General features: G+C 42.6%; 2 protein-coding genes across 2 annotated transcripts; one reads left to right on the top strand and one right to left on the bottom strand.

The window, feature by feature from the left end:
• Positions 1-3,117: 3,117 nt before the first annotated feature.
• ch25h (cholesterol 25-hydroxylase) lies at positions 3,118-4,329 on the bottom strand. Its single transcript, XM_076298922.1, has one exon. It carries the CDS (start codon positions 4,273-4,275, stop codon positions 3,514-3,516), a length of 762 nt encoding a protein of 253 aa, XP_076155037.1. The 5' UTR covers positions 4,276-4,329; the 3' UTR covers positions 3,118-3,513.
• Positions 4,330-11,133: 6,804 nt separating this feature from the next.
• On the top strand, positions 11,134-12,472 carry LOC143138237 (interferon-induced protein with tetratricopeptide repeats 5-like). Its single transcript, XM_076298736.1, has 2 exons — positions 11,134-11,945; positions 12,048-12,472. Exons 1-2 carry the CDS (start codon positions 11,136-11,138, stop codon positions 12,447-12,449), a joined length of 1,212 nt encoding a protein of 403 aa, XP_076154851.1. The 5' UTR covers positions 11,134-11,135; the 3' UTR covers positions 12,450-12,472.
• The last annotated feature ends 445 nt before the right edge of the window (positions 12,473-12,917 follow it).

Here is a 12,917-nt window from a genome sequence, read left to right as displayed (position 1 = left end):
CTCACATACCATACCATGTGAGAGGCACCAATCTTTTGCTGCCAGAAGTGACAACAATTGATTTAAGAGTGATAACAGAAGTCACAGTGATTCACTAACACCATGCATATGGGTTTGTATTGGTTTCTGCTATGGGAAAATACATAAGAGATTATAATCGGCAACGATTCATAGGCACTGAGTGCTTGAATTTCACCTATCTGTCTCCTCCAGTGCATAGATATTTATCTTTATAGGTGTTTGTTTAATTACAGCTACAGTAATTGTGCCCATCCTTTTGTCAACTGCTTAAGCATTGAATAAAAGAGGCAGTGGCGTAACTATAGTAGGTGCAGCAAGTGCAGTCGCACCAGGGCCCGTGACCTCCCGGGGCCCGTCGCTACCCCCGCCCTTTTTAGAACTTTAGAATGTTAGAGCACGGAGAGTGAAGCGTCACTTTGACGATCTATCGGAAGATGAGCGCTTAACCGATGCAGAGAGATACTTCAAAGTGCAGGTATTTAATGCAACTCTGGACATCATAATCAGTCAGCTCTCCCAAAGATTTGCAAGTATGCGGGAAACTTGTCATGTGTTTGAGTCTTTACGTCCTATGACCCTTCAACTCGCAGGTGATGATGAACTGTTTGAAAAGGCAAGACGTTTGTCAGACCATTATAGCAGGGACATTGCACCGACATTCCAAACACAACTCCTCTCATTCAGGTCTTGCTTTAAAGCAGAGATTTCACAGAAGTCATCTATTTTTCAACTTGCCAAAATGCTGGTGGTAGATTGACAGTGTAACATCCACATTCGGGCTCATGTTGTTTCTGACATTGCCTGTGACTGTGGCAACAGCTAAGCGATCTTTTTCCAAACTCAAACTTATTAAGACCTATACCTATAAGCAGCATGGGGCAGGAGAGGCTCCGTGGGTTAGCTATCCTGTCCATTGAAAATACGAGAGCCAGAGCATTAAATATTGGGAACATCGTTGACGATTTTGCACAACGAAAGGCTCGTAAGATGCCCTTCTTCTAATGGCCTAATTCACGCATATTGGGGATTGTATGCATATGAATGATTTTATTTGGTTTCTGGACGGTTAAATAAGTTAGGCTACATTAAGTTTTGTTTCTGCGCAGTGCGAGTTTATAAGCAAGCAATACGCTTGCAGTTTCAGCAGAGGGTTGAAGAAGCGCATTGAGTGTTCCCATAATTCCATGCGAGTTGATGTTAATGCAGTAATATTAGATTACCCTGGCCTGCAGGCTGTTAATAAAATTATTTTTTAATATTTTTTACATGTAATGGATATGTAGTCGTGTGTTTTTTATTTGAAATTGTAATCTGTAACTACTAAACTACTTCGGTGCCTCAGGCCCTTTGCATAAACAATTGAAGTCGCCCTTAATGTGTATTGCATGTATCAGAGCTAATTCATCCTGGGCCAAAGTTCGTCGGTATGGGGCCCGCTTAGCGCTCTCGCACCTGGGCCCACCATTGGCTTGTTACGCCACTGAAAAGAGGAGTCTATCTGGTTATACCTGTGACTATATTTATTTTTTATTGTGATTAGATTTATTGTTATGAAATCTCTCTCTCCTTATTATGATCTCTCTCTCTCTCAATCTATCTATTATGTTCATCTTCTAAAGAAGTTACAGTGATAGCAATGAATGTAAGTAATGCAGCAACACATGAAAGCTTAACAAAGGAGAAAGAAGGAATGCTTGTCAAAGGTTTTAAGATGAAAAAGAGATACACATGGATGAAATACACTCTTGGGAGGACATTCGTATGTGGGGAAAAAGTATCTGCTAAGTAAACATTAACATAACGGTCACACACTCACTGACAGTGATGACTTATACAGACAGCTGGTACCAACCTAGTGACAGTTCTAGACAGGTCACAGACCTAATGCACCTGTGACAATTTGGCTTCAGGGGAGAGGAGACAGGCTTAAAGTAAAGTCTGGTTAACCACAACCATTTTGACTGGGGTTATGTGGTGGTATTCAGGTATGTACTCAGACATGATAATGCACCCAAGCCGCACCTGTTCTAATCCTGAAGTGCTATTTTTGACAAACCAAAATAGCCTCCTGCCATAACTAATCTCCTTATATAAACTAATGATAAAAGTATCTTCTGAACTCCTATGATTCTCATAGATAAACCACCTGATGCTGTCCATTAAGCACTTGACATTGATAAGTCAACAGATGGAGGTAGACCAAATATGGGACAATGCTAATAAAAAGTTGATAAAAAAAAAACTTTGATTTGATGTGTATCTATAAACTAAACTTTTTTTTGTCTTTTGGTTTGGTTTGGTTTTTGTGACATAATACGTCTTTTTTAGTGTTTTCCCCCCCATCTGCACTACTTGATTGACGGGTGACATAGACTTCAAAGCTCATCTCTGTCACTGGATGAGAGACAGGCTTTTTGGAAAAGTTTGACTATGTTACATTTGTATGTGCCAGGTTGCTGATTTTGATGTAGCGCTAAAAAAAACATTCTTGTGTTCTTATTTCTAATTAAACTCCAAATTGCCCATTGAAATTAGGGAGAGCAGAATTTGTGGGAAACAAGACAAAGGGTCAAAATGCTGCGCAGTAAGATGCAAAGCAGAGCACCCTAGTCGACCCTATGGCTGATTTAAGCTGGGCGATGATACTCTGAAAATCATGACTAGTTTTTGACATTTTGGATATTTACGGTGACTTTACTTTGATTTTCCCCCTGTCAGTCTGTCAGTCCCCTTCTGACCTGGGTGACAAACTGTGTTGTCCTTATCTTGACACAGAGATGTGTTAAAAAAAAAAACACAAGTTCTGCTTTTTTCAACACATTCATAATGTTCTAGGTCACCCAGGTCATTGTTACTCATCCCTTAGGGCATTGGATAATAACAAAATTTTATCACCACCCACCACCTAAACAGCACAGTGAAGTGAGTAGCTGTCTCTGTAATAAGGAAGTAGGAGCTTACTTGCATGCCCTAAGGCTTTGTCATTGCCACATGCTTTACATCCGTCAGTCATAAACTCACTCTAGTTTATCCACCTGTAATTTTCCCAGTGTCACACGTGCAGTTTGAACACATTGCAAGAGGAAGCTCATAATGTAAACTTTGTTTTGACCTTTGTTTTATTAAATTCAGCTCTACTTCATTCATATGCAGATTAAATAAAAGCAAATGTGCACAATCATATGGCCCGTTGGTTATCATTAACATAACCAATTGGGCCATTATCATTCTTGCCAAATCTGCAGGACATTAGAATATTATGTTAAATAAGCAATTTAACAGCATATAAAAATATATTATTTGATAATAGCAAACAACTGATCAATAAGTCATTTTCAATAAATACAACATTTGGTTTGTGCATGTGCTTGTATGAGTTCTTAGAGTTCATAATTGTGCCAGCACAATGTAATTCCTTTTAATGTAAAAGAATAAAAGCATTTAGGCCAATGCATAAAGTGTCCTTCTTTTCTTTTGAGTCTTTAAGTCCTTTTAGTCCTCGTGTAGAGTCCCAAACAGCCTGTCCCAGTGCGTGAAGTACGGCGCATAGTTAGACTTGAACTTGAGGTGATGGAGGTCGTGATGCGGTGCGCCTCCGTAAAGTCCAAACGGCACCAAGCGGTGCGTGGCCCAGGGGAGGTCGTATCCGCAGTGGTCCTCCACGGACAGTGCGATGTTGAGCACAAAGAAGAGCAGCTCGGTGAGCGGGTGGCATCCCAGGATCATGGGGTTGACGGCGGCGAAGAAGCCCAGCGAGAGGGTCTCCCAGGCCCCCGAGTACTCCGTGCTCAGCACGAACGTGGACGTGTACTTGTGGTGCACCTTGTGGAACGTGCGGTACAGCCAGGGCACCTTGTGGTGCAGCGTGTGCCAGATGAAGTACTGGAAATCGAAAAGCAGCAGGCACGCCACGGCGTCCCCCGCCACCTTCAGCGCGCCCGGCGCCTCGGCCGGCGAGCTCGCCCGCCTCCAGTACCAGTGTAAGACGGTCAGCGGGAAGATGAACACGACGTGGTTGTACAGCGAGTGGACCAGGCAGCTCCACATCACCTTCCACGAGACGTGGCTCCTCTCCTGGATCTTGTAGCGGCGGATCAGCTCGACGTGCGGCGACAGGAGGTCCAGGGCCACGTAGGGCAGGCAGCAGAGCAGGTAGGTGCCCAGGGAGAAGAGCACGGGGAAGAAGGGGGAGTGCAGCCATGCGTCGTGCGTCAGGACCCAGTCCCAGAGACTCTGGAGCAGCCGTGTAGACATGACTGTTCGTGTCGGTGCACGAAAGAAGTATGAAGCTCTCTCAGCGTGAGCATGCAGCTAGAGTGTGCTTTCCTACGATAGAGCCGGCCCCCCGCCTTATAAGGCTTACATCCTGTGGAATTTCCAGTTTGTGTGGGAGTCGAAGAAAAAAAGAAGGAGCAGCAATGTTCACACACACACACACACACACACACACACACACACACACACACACACACACACACAGTTATGTTTGATCATCATATATCTTATAAATCGTATTCATCCGTGTGTTTGGGGGGGGCACTACTGCTCCCTCTTTTTCTTGGGTTCATGTTTTCCTGCAGATGAGACCCAAAAGGATAGATATTTTAGAAGCCTCTGAACATCAACCCTGCTCTCACCTGTCCCCCTCTGATGCTCCACTCAGGACACTGTGTGTGTGTGTGTGTGTGTGTGTGTGTGTGTGTGTGTGTGTGTGTGTGTGTGTGCTAGTGTAATGCATAGAGAAAAGACCATGACCATTTTAGAGCAGCATAGATTTGGATATTTACTCTGTAAAAGCATATTAATCAATAGCATACGTTTAAATGATGATCACATGTACAAAGAACAAGCAAACTGAACACAATATATGAAACCGAGAAAAACCGAGACGAAAAATTCTATGCATTTCACATTTATATGCATTTCAAATTTCCCTCACGGGATCAAAAGAGTATATATACTTATACTTACTTATACAGACGCTATTTCCTAAACAAGTATCGGGATGTGACAGCAAGATGCCCACACATCCTGGAGAGTCATCAGCTCACTAGAAATCCCCCTTAATGGCCAGTTTATGACTGAGCCATTGGCTCAGGAGAGTGTCAACACACAGGATTAAGTTAACAATCTACCAATGGTAGAATTGCAGGCATATGCTTCGACCAAATAATAGAAGGTCATGGTGTGCATATGTGATGTGATCTGGGAAAACCCTTCACATGATGCAATTTTACCAACTTATGATTCTGATACCATCCTAGCAACATCTAAGATTTTGGGAGGATGGCATCCAGGATTTTATTAGGGTACTGTCCAGAATGTTGCCAGGATGGTATCAGAATCTTTGGTGAAATTTCACAAAAGAGGGTCGAAATTAAGCAAAAATTGCTATGAGCATTGCTACTGCTCATAACACGTGCCTAAGCAATCCCGCCTGGGCAGAGTGGGTGTTTTTATATCTAACTGATAATAGCTATTACTTTGTTCCTCTTTTTTATATCATCAGTGAAAATGACACATACACAGGTCTATTTGTCATCTCTGACTCTAAAAATGAAGAAAATGTTCTAACATTCTAATAACATTGTCATAGATATAGATCATCCACACAGACAATGTTTATAGCTACTCACAGTGAACAAAAACCCAAGTGAAAGAATGACAGTGTAAATGGAAGCAGCCAAAGAAGTAGGCCTCATAATTACAACAATGAAGAAAGCAGATGAAGCATCTTAACACTTTCCAAGACATGACATAGAAATCTGAATGATTCTTATGGTGATGTGTTTGTGCATTCTAAGGTAAACTAATAAACATAATGGTCTATTTAGATGTTACTTTTACATGATTTGATTGTGACAGAGATGAAAGAAATATGGGAAATAAAGCTAAAGAGCAGCAAACATTTTTGCGCCACCCTGTGGTGGAAGAAGAATTCCCTGATATACCTGTAATGTTTTACTACTTTACATAAGATTGATGAAAACCATTATGCTATTCATTGTTGATCTGAGTATGCCATATGAGTGAATATGTCATCATGACCCCTCGTTGTCTTTGTCTCATTTATTTATGTGACTGACACTTTCATCCAAAAGTAATTGCAGGACATTGCCGCAGCTTTGGGTTAAGTGCCCTGCTTGGTGGCAGCTGGAAATCGAACACTTAGCCTTTCAGACTTCTGTAAGCAAACCTAAACTGCGACTGCTTAGCCACTATGTTACCACTTTAGCACTCACAGTAAAACAGAGTCATTGGTATCACAAAATGATCAAAAAATAATCAATCAATCTTGAGTGAGATAGAACAGCTTTGAAAGACTGGGGTATCCAAACTAGATCTGCCTACCAGAATTCCAGATCTTTGTTTTTAGTTGTCATATAGCTTATGTAGGCTATTCTCTTTAATCTTAAATGTACCGGTAGGCCCTATATGCTGACAGGTGCATTTGCTTGCAAAATAATTATTTTGAAAATAATTGTATTATTTTTAATATGAAAATCCCCCTCTAAAGTCAATGCGGATCTATCTATCTATCTATCTATCTATCTATCTATCTATAAATAATTATTGTTGTAGCTTTTACCAGCAATAGCCTACCTTTAAGGTAATATTTTCACATGCAAATTAGGTTTCTAGCAAACAGTTGCGGCCAACTTTTGGTAATGTTGCAGCATAGGCCCTATTTGCAGCAATGTAATTATGCAAATTAGGGTTGTCACCAGAAGTTCACAGGAAGTTTGCCATTATTGACAAATCACTGGCGAACACATTTGCCACTATAGTGGCAAACTTTTCATTGTTGCCAAACTTTGTGTTTGCCTCTAGCGGCCAACACTGGCAAACTTCTGGAGATATTTTCTAGTGAACTAATTTGTCTCCCACAAATCACCCACAAGTTTGCTGCAAATCTGCCGCAAACATTTCATTTTTGTAAGGGCACATGCATGTAGTACATGTCCTCTGTGCTTTAGGTGCTTTCATGTGATCCTTTTAGCTAAGGTAAGGTAAGGCTGCCATCTTCTGGCTTCATTTGAAATTACACGTGGTTTTCTGCTGGGTCGTGAACACATATAACCTGACAATAGCCAGATGAATTTCGCTCCGCCTAGCTCCACTCATCCATTTGGAACCGATCCATTGAAGCGTTGCTTCAGAAGGCTGGGCCTAATCAAAAAATGCTTGCATATGATTGAATAAGCCACTTGTCCGTCATCTATTGACGTACTACTTCAACCACTTACATCGAAGCCAACCGGTGACGCTAATAACAGTGTCACAGTCGCTTCTACGCTATGTCACATCTATGAAACTCCCACCCTGCATCCTGATTGGCTGAACCATAAAGTCGGTTGCAGAAATCACTCTCAATGGAAGAGGTCCCAGATGGATGTGAGTGAAGCTAGGCGGAGCTAAGCGGAATGACATTCATCTGGCTATTGTCAGGTTAGAACACATACTGTAGCGCGCCCTAAACACTAGCCTGGTCCTTACCGCCTGTGACTACGTTTCTCTTCGTCATACAGTCTGGAACAAAGTAATAATCTGTCTCCGTAATGGGCGGATGCTTATTTTGAGGTTTAAAATCATTGGAGTTCCCTTAACCAATCAGCAACGTTTGGTAATGACTTATGCTGTGCGCCGGAGTTCAGGCTTTTACGCTTACCACTTCCGCTTCAGGCTCTTACGCTTCCCACTTCTGCTCTCAGTAGTAAACAGACCGCTGGCTAGTATGCAGGCTACCTGACCACCAGGGCAGTCTCTTCATAGTGGATATACTGTATCTCTAACTTGCGCCAGCCACAGACCGAGAGTTGTATACCAAAAGCGTCACGTCGCCGAGATTATATCAGCTCTTGTCACACGCCAGTTTTCCCTCTTATCTCTTCTCGCCGCTTATCAGACGATTGTTGTTCTACGCAGCCCGGTGACTTCGTCGGAGCTTACTTCGTTCTCCATGGGCTGTTCAGACTACACTCTCGGATAAGTTGGATTGTACTGACGACCTACGTGTTATTTAACCTGGAGCTTGCTCAGTTTAACTAACAGTTGTTCGACATAAAACAACGCAGCCTACCTTGAGCCACGCTCGGTGACTGGCTAACATTACTGTCCACAAGCACGGTAGCCTCGCCTGGAGCCCAGCTCGGCCACAGGCTAGCCTCTGTCAAACACAAACACGGAGCGGTTTATCTTGAGCCCAGTTCGGTAACCGCTAGTCCCAGTCAAGCACAATCACAGCAGCCTTGCCTCGAGCTCCGCTCGGTATCCGGCTAGCTCACGTCAAGACACACCGCCTCGCCTTGAGCTCTGCTCGGTAGGGTAGCTAGTAGCTAACATTCCATTCCTTAAGTAGGCCTATTGATTTTGTTAAAGTAATTTGAGAGTAGGGGGGAAAATAACGAGCAGCAAACGTTTATTTGAAAACACGATAAGTAGTGATGCATGTAGTAGCCTACACTTGTGCGTTTAGGTTTAGCTATCACCATCTGATAAATCAAACTTTTCCCAAAGCCAGTTGGAAGGAGAGTTATAAGACGTCCTTGCCATTTATAAAATTGACAAGACAAGCCTCTTGTTCCTGCTTTAATTGCGTGATGCCCTCGAGAGTTGAGACAACTTCGCGGATAGCTTCTAGCGTCTCTTCCTCCGTCGCCATTGCTGCTATGCTGTTGAACTACAAGCTTCGCTGGACTACAAGCAACTGGGCAGGCAAGTTCCGCATCATCACTCAACTGTTCGCTGATTGGCGCGGTCGTACGCGAACCGCATACTGTGGGTTGGGCCAGACTACGTGCGAGGCTGAAATCAAATTTTGGCCGGAAGTACGTAGGATGGTAACACCAGGCTACCTAAACACGACCGTAGGCTAGCAATGCAATGCACAATAAGCAAGTAACCAACCAACCAACAAACAATAAATAAACAAATAAAATGACGACACTGATTTTGCTGGGCCTGCAATATGGTTTGGCATAATTCCCTCAGGAATGTAGAGCATAGCCTAGGCTAACCTATTCCATTTCCAGGTGGGTTAGGTCTAGTCTACTTTCGTTTCAGCTTTCTCAACTGCGTGGCAGAGGCAGTCGCAAACGCAAAACTGCAGTAGCTTATAGGCCTAGTGTTAACTATTGGAAAGCTACTTTTTCATTAGACACATTTTCAACACTTCGTATTGTTTGCGGAGGTTTGGTTCATGAAGCGTAGAGCGAGCTAGCCTGCCTGGGTAATTGCATAACAGCAGAGCCATGAAGTGAAGTAGGCCCAGACCTAAGTTTCGATTATGATTTCCTGATCGAGTAAAACATCGCTCTGGAATACCACTCACACTGAAAACACACGACGAAATGAGGTAAATGCTAACATCCGTTTTGCTTAAACGCACACACACACACACTTTATTTTTTATTTAGGGTTATTATTATTTGCAGTTCATGTGAAATGCAATATTTTGGACGTGAAAAAACTGCACTGCACTACCACAGTAGCCTACTGTACTTTACTGCAGAAATGCAATATTTTGGACATTGACATATTATCGTAGCCTATTGCACTATAGTCTACTTCGAATATACTGCAGTATAACAGTTATTTTTTTGTAAAGGGACACACTAGGCCTAATTCACTCTTCCCTCTTTACCCTTCGCTTCTCCATCCTCTCCACTTCCCTCTCTTCCCCCGCTACTTCCTCCTCTATCATTTCTCTTATCATACCTTGACAAGTAGGCCTATGTAAGCACTCCTATCCTGTAGGCCTAATGATATTGACAGCGTTGGTAAATCCTGGCTACCTCTCTTCTGCGCATATAAAATGTTATTCTATTACTGTAGCTGTAGCTCTGTAGCCTAAATGTTAAAATGCTTAATTGTTCGCAGCTTTAAATGTTATTCTATTGCTGTAAGTCCCTTTGATAAACGTGTCTGCCAAATGAATAGCCTAAATGAGTGATTCCTGTTTTGGATGCGATTTTTGGCTTACAATTTTCTGTTATTGTATTTGATGTTTTTATGATGTTTTTATGATTTTGTCAGAACAGTGCCATGCTTAGATAGAGGAATGCATGTTGGCCAAGCTCAGGGGCTGAAAATATTATGTAGGCTATCATATATTGTAGGCATAGGCCTACATAGCTAAACAGGGTGGATTTTTTAGGTAAGTTAGCTCTAACTCTTTGAGTGAGCATAAATAACATGTTTTAAAACACATTTCATATTTTTTCAAACATGTTCCATAAGATACACTAACAGGGTGGAACTTTAAGGGTTCCTGTGTGTCATGAAATTGAGAAAAATAAAGGAGAGAGTGACTGCTGGAGCTTTCCTCTGTTTTCCAGTTGAATTCCCCTCAAAAGCAAATGTTGTCACTTCCTTCAAATGGCTATATGGATTTGTAGTCTTATTTGGGAGGCAAGAAAATACAGACTGGAACAGACAGGGTGGACTGCAGGGACATATAATGCATTATATAACTACAGAAAACAAATGTAGTTTCACCAGATTTACATCCTTGACAAAAGGAAGTGTACCATAGCCTATCAAAACAATAAAGAATAAGTTGAAGTTATAACAATTTTGTAGTTTAAGTTAAAGCAATAGAAAACAACTAAACACATTATAAAATTGATTTGTTATAAATATTTGTCTGATTTTATTAAAGAATAAGAGTAAGGAAATCATTGGGACATGGAAATTTGATCCAAAACAGGAATCACCCAAATGTACGGTATTGTGATAATGTATGATCATTAATTTGTGTAGTTGCTGTTATGGTTTTGATTTTAGCTCACTGCATGTTTCTGTAATGCTAAGCCACATACAGTACTGTATGCATCAAGCCAAAGCTATATTTATATAGGCTATTGCTCATTTTGTATACCTCTTCACGGTCCACGTCAGGCAGATAATCGCCATTAGCTAAGACTACTTTATTAAGATTCGAAGTCCTTGGGTGACAGCTCAACATGCTGGTCCATTAGCTGCGCCATTTCTCTGACCCCATGCTGCTTGCACACCCAACTCTGGATGATTACAAGCACAGGTTCTGGATGATAACAAATATTGAAGGGGACTATAGCCTAATCTTTTTTTTTACTTTATTGCTGTAATTATATATGAATTATTTTTTTTCCTGTAGTGCAGACAAAGTGACAAGTGATGGCAAACTAAAGAATCTTGAGTGCCTCTTCACATTTGATGTGGACAAAGATGACATCAAGGACTTGAAGGGCATCCCAGAGAAGCTCCTGGACCGCGTCAAGTACTGTCCCCGCAGGTACCACGCCACCTACTTCAACATCCTGGCCTTTGTGAGCCACCTGCAGGGTAGGAACGACACTGCCCTTGAATACCTGGCCAAGGCCGAAGCTGTGCTGAAGGAGGAGAAGCAAGATGAGGTGGAATTCCTGGTTACCTACTCCAGCTTTGCATGGCTGCACCATCACCTGGGTAACATGGAAGACATGGAGACTTACTTGGGCAAGGTGAAGAGAGTAGGTGAGGGTGGAGAGACCGCTGTGGAAGCAGAGAAAGGATGGAGCTTCTTAAGGATGGGGGCTAAGCTCTATCAACGAGCCAAGGAGAGCTTCCAGAAGGCTCTGGAAGCCAAGCCTGACAGCGTGTCCTACAATGTGGGCTATGCCATAGTCCTTTATCGGTTGGAGGAGCTTGTCAGGAAGGATGTTAGAGTCCAGCCTGAGGACAGCCCTGCAGCCAAACAGCTACAGAGAGCCTTGGATCTCGACCCCACAGATGCTGAAGTGATGGTTCTCTTAGCCCTGAAACATCAAGGCTTTAATGCGCCGAAGAGCAGAGAGCTGGTCCTCACGGCCCTTGAGAAGTGTGCTGACATGCCTCAGGTCATCAGGTACGCTGGTACATACTTCAGGAGAGAAAACTGTACCGCAAAATCTTTAGAGATGCTATTAGATTAGGCTATAGTCCCCTTCAATATTTGTTATCATCCAGAACCTGTGCTTGTAATCATCCAGAGTTGGGTGTGCAAGCAGCATGGGTAAGCGGCTAAGAGAGCTCCCAACTCCTCCTTCCTCTACCACCAGATGGGGCTCCTCCACTGGCGAGAGATAATCAACATGAAGACATCCGGCATGCGGAGGGTCTGCTCTGTGCAAGTAATGCCGAAAGCATCCGCTGAAAGCATCCGCCTCTTTCACAAGGCTGTGGAGCTGAAGCCTTCCAACGTGCATGCCTGGGTAAACTTGGCGAAGGCGTATGCAGAGAGCCGGCGGCTGGAGGAAGCTGAACCCATTTTCGCCCGGCTGGTCTCGGATGAACGCCTGACCGTCACAGAGCGGCAGCACTGCCACGCCGAGTACGGGGTCTTTCTGATGTTCCAGAGGAAGGATGATGTTCGGGCTGTGGAGCAGTTCAAGAAGGCGTACAGGATCAGGATAATCACTTTGATTTAAAAAAAAAAAACCTTGGTGGTGATTGTGATTATTTTTTGATGGAAGCACAGGTAAGGGAATACCTGCTAAGTATTACCGGCTTCCAAGTCTAGGGGAGCTTGGGGCACGGCACAACCACGTTCCCTTGCTTGATCTTAAAATACAAAGAGAACAGACAAGGCAAGGTTCAGGTCTTGCACACTGGCATTCCATTTATTAGTTAAAATACTTTAAGCATAAATACTTAAATATTCAACAATCCAACAACGTTCAGACAAACTCAACATTAAATATAAATACTTAAATTATCAAAAATGTCCGTCAATGTTCAGACACACTCAACATTAAAATGATTAAACTAATTAAAACACACACATTAAAGCATTAACATCTTTCATAAACATATACATGTGGTGAGAATAAAGACAACATTTAGCAACCAATTCATTCCTTTGTAAGCTCACTAAAAAGCCAATGGCCACATGGTTA

The sequence above is a fragment of the Alosa pseudoharengus genome, unplaced genomic scaffold (genome assembly GCF_046254945.1).
Source record: "Alosa pseudoharengus isolate Yale_2024_CS ecotype anadromous, Long Island Sound unplaced genomic scaffold, YU_APseudo_1.1 YU_APseudo_1.1_scf_21, whole genome shotgun sequence".
Lineage (NCBI taxonomy): Eukaryota > Metazoa > Chordata > Actinopteri > Clupeiformes > Clupeidae > Alosa > Alosa pseudoharengus.
This window is presented reverse-complemented; position numbering and strand designations above follow the sequence as displayed.